Source organism: Cupressus sempervirens, chromosome 6 (genome assembly GCF_028749045.1).
Source record: "Cupressus sempervirens isolate cs-2001-9-10 chromosome 6, ASM2874904v1, whole genome shotgun sequence".
Lineage (NCBI taxonomy): Eukaryota > Viridiplantae > Streptophyta > Pinopsida > Cupressales > Cupressaceae > Cupressus > Cupressus sempervirens.
The window spans coordinates 678,681,809-678,699,275 of record NC_143123.1 but is presented as its reverse complement, the minus strand read 5'-3'; the positions used below and the strand labels follow the sequence as shown (position 1 = coordinate 678,699,275).

Sequence of the window (17,467 nt, the reverse complement as noted above, 5' to 3'; positions counted from 1 at the left end):
ATCATCAAAAAATACTAATAAGTAGTTACGCAATTGTTTGTTGAAGATGTGATTCATGCATGGTTGGAATGTAGCAGGGGCATTGGTCAATCCGAATGGCATGACTAGAAACTCATAATGTCTGTAGTGACAATGGAAGGCCATCTTCTCTACATCTTCCTCCCTCATGCGGATCTGATGGTATCCGGAACGAAGATCTACTTTTGGAAAGAAGATTGTGCCATGCAATTCATCCAGCAACTCATCTATCCTTGGAATGGGATATCTGTTCTTTTTTTTTTTGGTTCAATGCACAGTAGTCCACACACATGCGCATTGTCCTATCCTTTTTGACCAGTACCACAGATGAGGCGAAAGGGCTAGAACTGGGACGGATCCAACCTTTCTCTAGCAATTCTTGAATCATCTTTTCGATCTCATCTTTGAATTTCTTGGGATGGTGGTATGATGTGGTTATGACTGGCTTGGCTCCTACTTCCAACTCGATAGTATGTTCAAACCCTCGATGAAGCGGTATGCCAAGAGGAATGTCTATGAAAACTTTATCATGTTTACTTAAAATATCCTAGAATTCATCATCTTGTGGAGGTGTCTATTGTTCTTTTATAGGTTCCGCCGAGATAAAACAGTGTGCCGCTCACACAACATCATCACGTCGAAAAATTGCCTCCATCTGATGCACAGAAACTTCCTTCGAACCTGCATTTGCCATTCCATGGAGGACAACCTTCTTTCCATCAACAACAAATGTGAAGTCCATCCGTTTGAAACTCTGAGTGTATTCATCAAGTGTCTCCATCCACCATATGCCTAGAATAACCTCCATGTCATCAAGGTCCACTATGAATAAATCCTCAATCACCATGTGATTTGCCATTGTGATACTTAGCTGAGGAACAAGGTGCATGCAGGGTAGAAGAGTCCCTTCGGCAACCTTGACCTGAAAGCTTGCATGTGTCTCCGTAGGTAGACCTCTTCACTTCGCCACAGATGAGCTAATGAAGTTTAGAGTGGCTCCGCTATCTAGCATCACAATAACCCTTTGTCCTTGAAGGGTTCCCCGTACACGGAAAACTATGCACCTCGGGCTATTGGCTAAGGCAATAGTTCCTCCACATCGTACCAAAGCTGTAATTCTCTCCATACGGTTTAAACTGACCATGTTGGTGTCATTGTGAAGTTAGTTATCTTCGGCCAGCATTTCTTCCTATTCGTCCTCATCATCGGACACAACCTCAATGTAATGGATCTTCCCTTTTCCAAGGCATTTGTGGCCAGGCTCCCTAGGTCCCTTGCAATTGAAACACAGTTTCTTCCTTCGAAGTTCCTGTTTGGTAGCTTCGTCCAACGACGACTTTTTAGGCGAAGGTCTGTCCCTCAAAAACGCCAACGGTTTGGAATGTGAGTAACTTCGAGAGAATGACACTGATGACGATGCCATACTCCGTGCTTTATTGATTGCCTCCGATAGGGTAGCAGGATTGAACTCCTTTGCCCAACTTTTCAGAGGTTCTGTCAGTCCGTCCATGAAGAGCACTACCCCCGCCTTCTTTTGAAAATGTTTGTGACCAAAATAGAGTTTCTAAAATTCTGCAATGAATTGATCGATCGATCCAGTTTGTCTCAATTGTGCCAAATCTTTGAAATTGAGTTCCAAATCTTTACCATCAAATTACTCTATCAATCTCTTTGTGAATTCTGCATAAGTATTTATTTGATAATGCCCTAATGTGATGGTGTCGTGATGCCACCATTCATGCACAACTCCCTCCAAGTACAGTGCCGCAAATTTGATTGCTTCTTCTAGCATAGGATTTAGCTGGAAGTAAGTATCGGCCTTCATTACCTACACTTGCGCAGATATGGAACTGGATCCGTCAAATTTACTTTACTCAACCTTTCTTTTGAGATCATCGTTAAAATATCCTTTATTTCCGCCTCCCAAATATCTCATTCTCAGCTCCACATAATCTTTGTAAGATATATCTTCCTCAAGATTTGCATTCTTCTCGTCTTCTCTCAGTTGTTCTTGCATCTCTTCAAAGGTTGGTTGTTTACCTCCGTGTTGTGCCTCTGTCCATGGGGGAAAAAACAACATGGAGGGTCGAGAGTGTGCTGGATGAGGGTTTGATTTACCCGACACCAAGTCCGTGTTGTGACCATTCTGTTCTCCAAATATTTTATTGTCCGCCAACTTCTTAAGAGTCTCTTCCATGAGTCGCTGAGTATTAGTGATCTGTGCCTGATTCTTGGCAAGTTCCCTCAGTAGTGTCATGAGTTCGGTAGCTGTCAGTTCCGGTTCAGCAGCCATTCGATCAATGGAATGTGTCCTTCTCTTCCGACTATAAACTCTCATTCACTGTCCATAGGCTAGCAGGATCGAAGCGCTCTGATACCACTGTGATGTTCCCAAGTACGGAAGGGTTGAAAGTATGGCGAAGGTAAACTTTTATAGTGCTAATAGAGGGATCCATATAGTGGAAGAGGGGAAGTACAGATTTAGGCTTCCAAGATGTCCATACAGTACTAGGACAATGCACAGGGAGGGCTGTACAGTTTCTCAAAAAAGTTCATATGGTAGGGATGTTATGTGGCAGTATGGTGACTTAGTTTTCAGGTCGTATGGTGGTCGTACGGTGAAGCAGATTGTTGTACGGTGGGTGGAGGAGTACGATGTGGTGGAAAGGAGGGTGTACAATGTGAGGTTATGAGGGCCGTACGGTAGGCCGTACAAAGTGAGGATGGAAGACAAGATGGATGTGCAGGAATGTCAATGGAGGGAGAAGGCCGTACGTCCAAGGAAGAGCAATTCGAAAGAGAGGAAGTAGTACGGACAAATATTTGAGCCCACGGTGACAACACTCTTGTTCAAACACAAACATAGATTTTTATGGAAGGCAGATGCGATAATTGAGACTCGAATACAGATAATTCCTTCAAGAAAATATGTGTCGAAAGATGATGCTCCAATTCGCCAAATCCAAGCGAAGTATTATAGGCGACAGAATAGGGTGAGGATTGAATCCCACTAAAACCGAGATGACCAAATAGGGAAGATCTTTCACTTTCAAAATGGCGAACAGTAGGGAATCCCAACAGGAATTCGCAATATAGAGAAAATAATCCAAATTGCATACCTAAAGACTACCCCTAAGCCGTGCTTAAATACCCATCAAGGAAAACTTTCCAAAGGTGTACAAAGATAGCCGATGACGACACAAACTACGAAAACAAAAATAAGAAGGGGTTCGAGATACATAAAACCAATTGGCCCATTACAATAGTTTGATAAGTGATTTATTTTATACCGGGAACATTACACATCTCAAGTAATATTTTCTTAAGGGGTATCTTATACACCAAATTAGTCTCGCACTTGGTGGTGACCTAAAAAGACTACCTTCATCATTTAAATTTTATAAATAATTTTATTTATAAAATTGAACAAAAAATAGGCATGAATGTCAATGTAGTACCGATGTGGAAATATATGATGTAAAACTAAGGTATTATTTTGACTTTTTTCCATCTCATTTGAAATCAACGATGTTCTCTTAATAAGCCTCTCAGGTTGAAATTGTTGTTGATTAGAGATTCGTCAAAAGTAGAAAGAAATGAGGGGGTAACCAAGAGAATTTTCCCAAGATATTTTAAGCCATTCAGATTGCAAATATGTTGTCAAAGAGGAAACAGGGTGTGGGCTATTTTCTCGAATAGAAGTCATAACCATCCTTGAACAAGGAAACTACTTTGGGACAATGTTATATGAATTTATGCAAACGGGAACTAATTCACTTACATTTTAAAATCTCACACAGCTAGAGCGACGGGAATAAAAATCTACAGAGTGCCTTTGATCTTAGCTAGTGGTCATAAACTTGGGTGGCAGTGAGTGTGTTCTGTAAAGATGGTGATGTGAAGGCAAAAAGAAGGTAATCAATAGAGGGACAAGCATGTGAACCTCCATGGGTTGAAGGTAGACATGTAAAGATTGTAAAGAGCCAGCTGCAAAAAAAGGTGCCTAGGGAAAGGGAGCAACCCCAATAACTTCTTCTTAGTTTACATTACTAACCATGTTACATCCCAAAATTTTGACCTAATTAAAAATAAATTATAGCCGTTGAGATGATTAGTTAAAAACTATTGTTTTCCTTGTTCATGTGAAAAGGGTAGTTACATTTAACCGTTGTTTCATATGAACTTGGTTGTTATCAATTATTATGAATAATTGTTTATTGATGATGGTAGTTAGCTATTACTTGTCATATGTTGATGATGGTAGTTAGCAGTTGCTTGTTTACTGAATGATGGTAGTTAACTATTTTCTTTACAACTATCTATGTTATATGTAGGTATTGATTTATTATGGACAACTTGTTATTATTGTGGAAATGTTGCACGGGTGGTTGCAGGAGTAGACGAAGGGGAGAGAACATTGCTTGACAGATCTACGGAATTGGGCACTACTTTAGTCCATTGATTTGATCGACAAGTATGACCTCTAACTCCCGTGGTAAGGACCTGGCGATTATATAATAGGGTACATACATTGGACATGCATGAGCTACTTGGACAACATATAAAACTTTTACATATTTTAACTTAATCAAAATTCGTACCTTTGATGATCTATGTTGGCATTCTCATCATTGCATTATATGTATATATATGCACATACGTATAAAGGTATGATGCCACCATGATATTAAAATATCCAAGCTTGTCTCTATTAACGTATATATATATATATAGGATATGAAGTTAAAATAAATTCTCCAAATTATGCACATATCTAGATATGCGTATCCTAATAGGTATGACCTTGGACATAATAATAGTATGATGACATCTTTTGAAAATAATACATATACATGCAAATATATATATACTATGTCCCTCGAGTTTCTGGGATGAGGACGGCAGGGGATAGTGAGACGGGTTTCCAGGACGACAAAATTTATTTGCCAATTTTGGGGACGGGGGGACGGCAAATGGGGACAGCAAAAGTGACATTTTTGTTTATTTTTTAATTTTTTGTGTGTTAAAAAATTGGGGATGGATGCAAATCCCCGAGACGGGGACGTCCCCATCCCCGAAACACTAGCTTTTTTGGGGGGGACGCATCCCTAGGGAACATAGTATATATATAATTATAAAATTCTTCTTTTTTATAAGGAGTCCTTCGAATTATGTTTTTAAATTATAAGTCTCTATGAGAGACAATGAGTACACTTGGCACTATTTCTTTCTTTTTTGAATCACTGAACCAAGAAGCCAATGATATTGTTTATAACTGCCATCTTAAGCCGCGACTTCAATTTAAGCTTTCTCTCTTGCCTAGACATATATTCGACTGCATTCCTTTCTTTTCTACTTAACATTCATACGGCTCCCTCTCTTCTCTTCATATTCTTACTCTTTCCTTTCAGCTCCCAATACTAAATGTGAAACCAAGCTTGCTGTTTTAGACAGGGACTTTGTATCAGGCATTCACCTTGGCTATTCAAATCATTGAGAGCTGGCCAGTCGGGACTACCCGAATTCATTCCATCATTAATCAAGTTATGTGGATACTTCTATTTTCTTATCTGATATATATGTATCCAAAATCTAGGTGCAAGTTGGTTTTAAGTATGCCAATGTTATTCCTCAAGGCATGTCTGTGATACAAAAAGATGAATAATGATCAGTTGATTCGATCAAACTTATCATGTATACTAACCTATTCGAATAAAAAACAGAACAGATATGCAATGTGTGTATTCTTATTCTTGATTAGGTTGTCCTTTATTTCTAATAATATAATCTAATTTTACAAGAGAGAAGTCCTTGAGTCTCAAGGATGGCTTAATGCCAAAAATAAATTATCTTTGCATCAGCTGAGTTTCAGAAAATGAACTGTTAATGGAAGGATTTCATTAATGAACAAACACCAAGGACTCACCCTAGCTAGATGGCCAAGAAAGATGGTGAAGAGGTAGAGTAAGTTCTGCAAAAACAAGGAACAGCAATCAGATTTGCCATGATAACTTAATCACTCAAACTTAAAGAACTTTCAATAAGCTCATGCATGTCCAATTTACTTACCTTGTTGTCAAGTCGAGCGGTGATGATCGAGTATTATAAACTAGTGTTACACCAGTACGAGGGTACTTTGAGACAAGTTTTCGGGACACGAGGAAAATGGGCCACATTTTCGGGATGGTGGGGGGATGGCAGCAAGGGGAGGACGGGCCAGAGAGGGGTGTTGTATAGTATACATATAGAATTTGAAATGCTAGTTATGAAATGATGTTTCAGTAGTTCACTAGAACATACCAAATTAAAATACTTGAACATAGCAAAATTGCAACACGAATTAGAACCATTGACATTCAACATAGTAACATATTACATACCCAATAGTAACATTCAAAAATCAAAACTCAAATAGAAATTCAAGTATACATCCCAGCAGTGGCATGGTTGCGGAATGGCGGAGGTGGGGGTGCTTGGGTACTCAAGTACCCGATGCGGGGATGTCTTAGGGACGGATACTTCAAGGTTTGGGAGGGGGTGCGAGTTTCCGAATTTTACTGTTATAAACCTATCAAAAACCTTGACCAAGGTCGTTAAAGGCATGTCTACAAATCACATGATGTCAGTGGCGCCAGTTAATCAAACATGTCTGTCTATTACTAAGCGGACATTCTAAACACCGGTACAACTCGGATGGCTGGACTAATAGTGCCCCAAGCCTAGCCCTGGGGTAGGGAGGGTCTTTCTTGTTAAAAGGTTATGTGGGGATTGATAAAGTCCGTGGTTGAGAGGTTAAGCCTAAGCTAATGCTTCTCTTATCTGAAAGTCGAGACTTGCACAACAATTATGAGACCCTTCAGTTAGATTATGTATGTTTCTCTTCAATTCTTTACTATGCACTATTTTCTCTTGTAATTATTAAATATCATAGAATTGATGGTAATGATTTAAGATCTTTTGTAATTACTATAGAAATCAGTTATTTCAGTTGGTTGTTATTTTAGTTAATTTCACACGAAATGGAATCAAAGATGTTCACTTCGGTACTTTTGGTTTCAAGTATTGCTCTCACATCTGCTTTATTTCAGATTTTAGCTCTATCTTTCTAAACTAGAAAATTTGTTTGTTACAAACCACCTATGTAATTACCTAAACATTATCCTTTGCAAGATCTCTTAAAGCTTATGTTTTGTTGACTACCATTGCCATATGAAATGAGCGGATCCATGACATTTAATAACATTTTGTCATTATTTATCCCTTTATTTTACATTATTCTACCAATTGGCTGTAGATCATCCTCTCTTTTTTCAACAAATAAGTTGAGATCCAATCTTATAATTTTCTATATTTTTTGTTTATCCAAGATTTTCTATAGAAAAATCAGCATTTAACAAGGATGTTTCCACAGGGATCCAAGTGATGTCCCTGAGATACTAGATGTCTTTGGGATTCGGAAACATTGAGGGGCCATAACCTTTGTTCAGGACCAGACACCTTGCTCCATTAGGTGAATAAAATATTAAAAATAGTATAGTTTTTAGGAAAAAAAAGCTAAAATCCTTACAAAGATAAGAGGGAAGAATTGTCATTGCAAATTCAACACATATCAATTACAGTTTAAAATTTCAGTTGCTATTAGATGGAATGAGTTAATTTAAAAGTCATCTGGTTGCCATTCCAAAATTCAGGAAAAAATATTGTATACCTCAAACTGCATTCTCATTTCCCTAAGTTCTGCATCATAGAAACTAAGAGAAACCCTCTGGAAAACAGAAAAATATTGGAACTTTACAGTGTCCCTTGAAACTAAAATATAGGTCCTTATGTAATTGTGGTTTAGAACTTCCAAATGATGAGCTTTTTATATTTCATCTTACTGATTTACAATAATGTTTAAGAAACGAAATGAGATACTTCGGAACTTTGGAAATGAATGTCAAAAGTGCAGTCTCCTAGGTCAGGAGACACTGCAAATTTTGGGGAAGACTTCTTGAGAGAGCCTCAAGGAAAAATAATGGTATGGAAACATACTAGAAATATCTCTCACTTCTGGCAACTCATTAACAGTGCCAGAGAGTATTACAAACTCTAGGTATGGTATTGAAAACATAAAGAATGTTCCATAAGATGAGTTATATTCTGAAACTTTTGGAAACTCTCAGAGAATGACTATAAACTACAGAAAACACTGCTCAATTTTCTAGAGACATTTTGAAGTGTTACCAGCCTTTGCCAATGGATCAAACATAATTGAAATGGTTTCTGGTATATATCATCAATGGTTGTCACCCTCATATTTGTGTAGTTTATGTAACACTTCCTCTTAGTAAATAGCATTTCACATATCATTCAATTTTTAGCTATATCTATAACTGCCACAAAGAGGTCATACTTGAACTTTTTATCTACCTAGAATTAAGTTTCCGTGTGGGCAATAGTAGAGGAGATGACACGCCTCTTCAATATTTCACTCTACTTTATGGTATATAAGGTGTAAGTGAAAAGATGGCTCCTTATTTCTGACCAGGTATCTTGTGTCTCTTCTTAAATTTATAGATTCCTTTTACCTACAAGTATGAATTGGTGTCAATCCTGGTTCTATTTGTCTGTACTTGCTTTCATTCCTAGTCCCAATATACTACACCTCTGACACTTTTTTATTATCTCTAATTAATTCTTGGTCCACAATTCTCTGTGAACATTTGAGTAATTGTCCAGTGTCTTCAGGTACAAGCTTTATTGCTGTAATAACCACCCCTGGTTTTTTCTAAAATATATGAAACTATACAGAAGCTAAAGTAGAATGACTGCCAATTGTTAGTTTCCGATATGTCCAAATACATAAATAAACAAATGCAATGCTAACAACAGTAAACATGTATGGAGTGGGGGCTTTGAAACTATTGCCACCAAGTCAATAAAAATCATAGAAAGAAGAAAGAGTGTTTGCTAGTAACAAATGAGAGGGGGGGCCTGAGGCTTCATCTCTTTGTCAATATAAATAATGAATTACAACTGCCGATTTATCTGGGGATTTGACAGCATCACTGCTGAATTAGAAAACTAGTATAAGATAACTTGAAACCCTTAAAATATGGAGTTAGCTTCAATTACAATATCAAGGATAAGAAATTGAAATCAGAATTTCTGGTCACTGAAATGAAACCATAAAGCACACAGAAGCTTGACAAGAAGGGCACATGCAAGAGCCAAAACCTCAGTAATTGGTATTCAAACTTAACCAGCAAATACCTTATATAAAGTTGTCACAGTAAATAAATCTCAGACAGCCAAAATTCCTGAATTTTAACTCAGAAAATCACACTACACACCAAAAACTAGAAACCCACATCAGAAAACTGCAAACTACTTCATCACTCCAAATATAAAACCTTTTGAACTGTTCAAGAACACTAAAAAAGCTGCAACTATGAGACCCCGCTAGCTAGGTTAGGTTTCTCACCACCAAACCAAGAAATTGGAAAGAGTGGTGCCATCCTCAATCGGTAAAAACATGAAGCACAAAATCATTCTGGCAGCATTATTATATTGTCCCCATTTTGGCTAACTTGGGACTTTAGAACAAATACCTTTAACTTCTCCCTCCTCCTCTATCAGAGCCTTACACTTAGACTAACAGAGATATTGTAGATATCAACTGCTATTTCAGATTCAATCACAACATATGTATGCAAGATGATATGAATATGTTGTTGGAAACTACAATTGGAACAATTGTTATGTTGTCATTGATGTCAAACTTTATTGGTAAGACAGTTGCTATCTGAGTAGAGTGTCATATCAAGATGATTGATAAAGAAGATTTGAAAAGAAGACATAACAAAAGGATCTAGAGGAAAGGTTGAGTTATGAGAAACTACAATGGGCACTTGATCAGTTGGACTTTGACAAGATAATATGGTTGTTTAATCATAACAGAAGTGGAGAAGATAGTTGTATTGAAGCCTAGAAGAAATGACCAATGGAGGACCAAATGCATAGGCTTGATTGAGCAAAAGAGCAGAAGATTAAGGAACTAGAAGTTTATGCCGAATGATGCTAGAGTTGACTGAGCAATAGTATAAGCTGAGCAAAATACAATGTTGACTGAGCATCAATATTGATCAAGTATCAGAAAGTATGTTAAACAGAACAATTGGTATCGACTGAGCAATTCAGTGATGACCAAGTGTAAGAACCCAATGTTGGCCAAGTGACAACATTTTTTAGTTTGTGAGAAAATTTTGATTTTCAACTGATACAATTAAATCCCAAGAATATGGAAAGCCTATTGAAGCTAAGGATGGATGATTGGAGCATTTAATTCAAGGAAAACCATGTTTGAGCGTTTCTATACATAAATTCAAAGAGAAGTTTGGAGAAGTTTCTAGAAGAGAAAGGAGACAAAAAGATGGAAGGATTCAATGAATCTGACAAAACCCTAAGATCTACGGTGATGTTTAAGTGGCGAAAGATCAGAACTACCTATTTAAGGAGGCACAAGGGCTAACCTAACAAAGTTGGAGCAGTTGTTTATTCCGTTGATTGGCGAATTTGAGCTGAAGGCTAAACAATGAAGTATTGAGGAGAAAAGTGATTGCTTAAAGGATTGTCGAGTGAATCAATGATGGAGATGTTAAAGGAGGCCAACCAATGAGTCAGTTGTTGAACTGAATTTGTGATCTGTATTTGTGAAGTGAGTTGTATTTATCATATCAACCTGTCATTACTTTCTAACCATTGTATCAGTTTGAAATCCTTTAATCAAGGTTGATCTAACTGTTATTTGTAAATCCTCTAGTCAACGTGACATTCTAATGGAATGTTCTAAAGCTCTCTAACAAGGCCACTCCTAACAGGGTGATTAAATCCAGGTCACATTTAACAGGGTTGGCTCCTAATAGAGCTCACTTCAGGAGAGTGAAAAATTGGTGACATGTTACTAGTGGTTTTTCCTAAATTGAGTTTCCACGTTAAATCTTGGTGTCATACTTGTGTGGATGTTATATAAGATGTTTTACTATAAATGTTCTACATTCTGCAAGTTTGTTACTATTAGGACTGTGGACTGCAAATTTTATGTTGTTGATTATTAAGTATAGAGACCAAGCTACTAAATGTTTAGATTTGAAGTATTTGAAGTGATTAAAAGTTGAATTGGTACATCTCGACTTGAGGATAACTGATTCACCCCCTCTCTCAGTTATTCTAAATCATTCTAACAATTGGTATCAAAGAGTTGGTGCTTGAATGGAAAAGTTTGAAAGTACTTGAAGCTAAAGATCAAGATGTACAAAAAGGAGGTGCCAAGGCTCAACAAGGAAAACTTTCCTGCATGGCAGAGTTTGATGAAGTTGCGTTTGGCAGGAATTGGAGGAGCAATACACTATGTGGAACATGCATATGTGGAGATACCAAGACCTCTGACAACTCAACAAATGAAAGAGAAACAAGAACATAATCAGGACATGTTGGAGATTGCATTAGCCCTAAGCTATATACCGAGTTTGATGACATAAAGGAGTGCACTAATGTCATGTCCCCAAATTTTAATGTAATAATTAAATTAAATTAATTATTTATTTGGTCCTAGAATTTAAATAATATAATAAAAGGACCTTTAATTAGTTACTTTAATTAATAAATATGGGGCCCAAGTTAATAATATTTAATATTTGTATTTGTGGTTCCAATTGATTTAGTATATCTTGAATCCATTTTTATTTTTGTTTCCATAGGTGTTGCCATCGTCTATATTTGTAAACCCTCGGGAGTTCCTCCCAAGGGTATTTAAGTACGACATGTAGGCAGTAGTTGTTATGCGATTTGGAATTATTATTATTGTATTGCGAATTCCTGTTGGAGTTCTATATTGTTCGTCATTTCAGAAGTGGAAGATCTTCCCTATTTGGCTATTTCGATCTTGGTGAGATTTAACCCTCACCCTATTCCGATCCTGTATTACTTTGCTTGGATCTGGCAAGTTTGAGCATCATCTATAGAAAATTTGTATTCCATTCTAGGGTATCTCTTGCAAACATCCTCTGTGTCTGATAAATTGTTATTATTGGTGGAATCATTGTGATTGCAAATATATATATAACTATGCACTTAGTCAAGTATTGGTGAACTCGTGGTGTGACAACTCCAGACCGAACGTCTCCTCTTGTCGGCATCATATGCCCCTTCCGCCATCTCTACCCTTACCATACGACATATCAATATCACTGTATTGGCCCCAACACTTGTTCCCCATGTATAGACCACCATACATGTATTCTGTTTACTTGACACACACCCCACGACCAGTCTTGGCTACCATACGACCATCTAGTGAACACTGTATAGACTAACTTCACACTTGTCGTGTGGCCTATTACCATTGCCGAAGGAACATTCTTTGCCTCCTCCACTACGTAAGGTCAATCATGCACATTCTTCACCATACAACAGATACAATTGGCTACCAAAGCAATTGAAAATCTTCCCTCCAAATCCTCACCTTCAAGCTGAGTTCCCCTTTGGGACATTACAGTGGTACTAGAGCAATTGCCTTCGGGTTGAGATCCCCTTCGGGCTGAAATTGCCTTCAGATCAAGATTGCTCCAGACAAAGATCCCCTTCGGGCCGATGTAATAACCCCAACCGGTTATAACTTCATCAAACACCAAATTCTTTAATAATTTAGCTCTTTGATATTTTGTCAAACACTTTGCAAGCAAGCTTTGATACCCCTGTTTCTTTGACACAAATTGTTTGAGAGCCCTGCTGGCTCTCAAACAATTTGTGCCAAAGAAATGATTTTTTTTTTAAGTTTTGCAATTTATGATTCAATAATATAGCAGCAAAATAGAAGATATTACAATAATAATTTCAACTCAAATATTTGGATATTACATAGGGAATATACAACTGAAAATTTCAGATTTTAATATCAACTTAGATATTGAGTATTTTCACAATATATCAACAACCCAGTTGAAAAAAAAAAAGCCCCCATTATCTAAATCAACAATACCCAGAAAAATTAGAAGTTACAATCCATGAACTTATAGGTAAGACATGCCTTGAAACCCTTTGAAATGAAGTCTAGTAGTAACAAAAGAATTCTCCAACAAACAAATGCAATAGCAGATATGTAAAACGTTTCTCCCAAAGTGCAGATAGAAAATAACACCTAGCAACAAATATAAATAGGTGCTCAACCAACTCCTAATTAACCAACACCCGACCGCTTTCTTTCTAGGAAAGAGACTAGTTTCATGGACAAGTAAGAAGCAGAACTGTATTTCACAATCAACAATAGAAGCTGAATATGTAGTAGGAGAAATGAATTGTTCTAACATAATGCATGCTATAAATATAGCAAAGAACCCAATAATGCACACAAAGATCAAGCATATTGCTAGATGAAGGAAGAGATCACTAATCCTGTTGTTATCAATTGTAATAACACAAGTACTATAAATATAGAAAATAACCCAGTAATGCACACAAAGAACAAGCATATTGCTAGATGAAGAGATCACTGGACCTATTGTTATCAATTGCAATAACACAATTGATATAAATATAGCAAAGAACCCAGTAATGCACACAAAGATCAAGCATATTGCTATCAAGTATCATTATTTGAGAGGGTTCAAAATAAAGAAGTAAGATTGGAATATGTGAATACTAAGGAGCAAATAGCTGATATTTTCACTAAGGCTTTACCTAAGGATGCACATGAGTATCTAAGAGGTAAATTAGAGGTGATTCTCCTAGCTAAGGCTACTTAAGCTAAGATGGAGCTCTGCATCAAATGTGTTGATCAAAATATCTTACTAGTTGATGCAGAAAGTCATACTTTAGGAGCTTCCTAAAGGACTGAGGAGAGAAGCACAAGATGTTGTATCAGTCATAAGAAAAGATGACAAATGGAAAATGAGATACAGAAGTGCCGACAAGGAGACCTCTACATGATGAAGATGCATGAGAAAGATGAAGTGTCTTTGGCATTGTTGTCAAAGAGGGAGATAATATATAGTTACCATATGAAGGAGATATTCATGAAGAGTTATCATATAAAGAAGAAAACAGTAAGAGATGTTGCAGAGAAGGAGAATGCATTAACCGAGACAAATGAGTGAATGGTGTCACCAACAATACAAGAGAGCTAATTGATTTCATGATTTGATATGATGGAGGGAGTCTATATGTTACACGTCAAAGTTACATGGATGAGAATCAGAATGAAACTAAAAAGGAGGATTGTTGGACACTGAGGTGAGAATTAGAATGAAACTAAGGATATTAATAAAGATTTGATACTGAACACAGAGGGAGCTGCTCAAAGCAATTGAATGTTTTCGATTGCATGGTAACTAGAGGTGTTGCCATCAATGCCAAAGAGGGAGATTGTTGGAAACTACTATTGGAACAATTGTTATGTTGTCATTGATGTAAAATCTTATTGGTAAGGCAATTGCTATCTGAGTAGAGTGCTATATCAAGATGATTCATGAAGAAGATTTGAGAAGAAAACATAACAAAAGGACCTAGAGGAAAGGTTGAGTTATGAAAAACTACAATGGGCACTTGATTAGTTGGACTTTGACAAGATAAAATGATTGTTTAATCATAATAGAAGTGGAGAAGATAGTTGTATTGAAGCCTAAAAGAAGTGATCAATGGAGGACCAAATGCATAGGTTTGACCGAGCAAAAGGACAGAAGATTAAGGAACTAGAAATTTATGTCGACTGATGCTAGAGTTGATTAAGCAATAGTATAAGTTGAGCAAAATACAGTATCAACCCAGCATCAATATTGACCGAGTATCAGAAAGTATGTTGAACAAAACAATTAGTATTGACCGAGTAATTCAGTGATGACCAAGTGCCAGAAACCAATGTTGGCCGAGTGACAACATTTTTCAATTTGTGAGAAAATCTTGATTTCCAACTTACACAATTTGAATTCTTGGAATATGGAAATTGTGTTGAAGATAAGGATGGATAATCTAGAGCATTTAATTCAAGGGAAACGTGTTTGAGCATTTCTATGCATGAATTCAAAGAGAAGTTTGGAGAAGTTTCATGAAGGTAAAAGAGGAGACAAAATAATGGAAGGATTCAATGAATCTGACAAAACCCTAAGATCTATGGTGACGTTTAAGCGGCAAAAGATTAGAACTACCTATTTAAGGAGGCACAAGGGCTAACCTAACAAGGTTGGAGCAGTTGTTGATTCTGTTAATTGGCGAACTTGAGCTGAAGGCTGAACATTAAAGTGTTGAGGAGAAGAGTGATTGCTTGAAGGATTGCCAAGCGAATCAATGATGGAGATGTCAATGGAGGTCAGTCAACGAGTCAGCTATTGAACTAAATTTGTGATCTGTATTTGCAAAGTGAATTGCATTTATCAGATCAACCTGTTGTTACTTTCTAACTATTGTATCATTTTGAAATCTTTTAATCAAGGTTGACCTAACTATTATTTGTAAATCCTATAGTCAAGGTGACATTCTAATGGAACGTTTTAAAGCCCTCTAACAAGGCCACTCCTAACAAGGTGATTAAATCATTTAACAAGGTCACATTTAATAGTGTGTTTTGTAACCTTTAACGGGGTTGGCTCCTAACAGAGCTCACTTCAGAAGAGTGAAAAATTGGTGACATGTTACTGGTGGTTTTTCCCAAATTGGGTGTCTATGTTAAATCCGTGTGTCACACTTGTGTGGATGTTATCTAAGATGTTTTATTGTTAATGTTTTACATTCTACAAGTTTGTTACTATTACAATAGTGGACTGCAAGTTTTATGTTGCTTGTTATTTACTATAGAAACCAAGCTACTAAATGTTTAGATCTGAAGTATTTGAAGTGATTAAAAGTTGAATTGGTACATCTAGACCTGAGGATAACTGATTCACCCCCCCCTCAATTATTCTAAATCATTCTAACATATGTAATAGTAATGTCTAATATACCAATATGAAATATGCTATGAAAATGATGTTAAAGTGATAGAATAATAATGCTACGTTTGTAATAACAATATTGATATGGAATCAATGAGTATTGCTTGTAGCCATATATTTGTTGTCTCTGATATGACGATCTAATTGTGCAAATATGTAATATCACTATGAGTGATATGTTGCAGTTTTAGATTTTAAATTATGTGTTTGCAACTTCAAAAATTGATGTTGTTTCTAGTTATACTTTCAATACATGCAATCATGGTGTTGTCTCTATTTTACAATGTAATCATGCAACTCAAAACGCAAAAGGTAAATGCTCCATCCAGCAGATCCAAGTATGGATTAAATCAAGAAATAAGTTTTCCAGTGCAGTTGAATGAAGTGGAAATAACTGCCTTCATACACTTCATGTTTAAAATGACGAGTTATATTTCAAGAGACATGTCTCGTGTCTATTCCTCAAGGCCTCCCTTCACTAATCGCATCCTTCCATGATTGACTAATTGGCATTAACTGCTGATAACTTAATTATCATTGTGCCTCTTAGCTCAACCATAAATGGTGACCATAATATTGTTTCTTATTTGTCCTTCTAGTCATCAGTGATTAACAATCATCAGACCACAAGTGCTGATTAGTAATATCAATGACTAACCTTCTTGTAATTGAATAGCCTTTACAACTTCACCAATATTATCAACATATTCCAATCACTGCCTATAATATCAATTAGATAGATTTAATGATATAGTTTAAGCATAGTTCCAAAAATCGCCATGAAATCGCCGAAATCGCGATAAGATTCATGGCTCCCGATTTTTTTGGAATCAGAAATCGCTGATGGCGATTTTTTCTTGTGAATCGCCTGAATCGCCAAAATCGGCGATTCATGGCAAAAATCGCCAAAATCGCCATCGTGAATCTCCAGAAATCGGCCGCGGCAGCAAGGATAGAAAGTTCAATTTTTTTAAAAAAACACATGTTTTATTTGCTTTCTAAGTTGACTTTCCTCTTTGTTATAACCCTAAAGAGCCTTCTATTTGCTTAGTATGAGTAGAAGAGAGGAAGAGTGAGAGAGAAGAAGAGAAAAGAGAATCCATAGGTTTCCAACCGGCAAGAAGGAAGAGCACCAAAGAGATCAGAAGTCCATTTGGGGAGGCCATAAATTGCATTGGGAGCATTAAGGAGTCAATATCAACACTCCTCAACTCATTTGCAAGAGGTAAGTGTTGGTTTTTTTTTTTGCATGTTAGTGTAGTATGCATTTTTTGTTAAATTTTTTTAGTGTTCATTTGCAAATCTTGAATGTTTTTTATTTTTAGTTTTACTAAATTGCAAACTAGGGTTTGTTGTTTTGTAGTTTTTGTTTATTAGTTGCAAACTTTGATTTTTTACATGAATTTTTTTATTGCAGCAGCCCTTTGCTTTCATTTTCCAATTTCCACAATGGGTAAAAAAGATGAATGCTGGAAATATAATGA

General features: G+C 36.6%; 1 protein-coding gene across 3 annotated transcripts in view; it reads right to left on the bottom strand.

The window, feature by feature from the left end:
- The window catches only part of LOC149554011 (ATP phosphoribosyltransferase, chloroplastic-like), a 144,245-nt gene that overhangs the window by 30,431 nt on the left and 96,347 nt on the right, over positions 1–17,467 (bottom strand). Inside the window, exon 5 of one of the 3 annotated variants that reach the window (XM_089789335.1) lies at positions 5,945–5,989. The exons of the other annotated variants lie outside the window; for them this stretch is intronic. Within the exon in view, the coding sequence (XP_089645461.1) occupies positions 5,945–5,989 (45 nt within the window). The remainder of the gene's footprint in view (positions 1–5,944; positions 5,990–17,467) is intronic. 3 annotated transcript variants of the gene reach the window in all.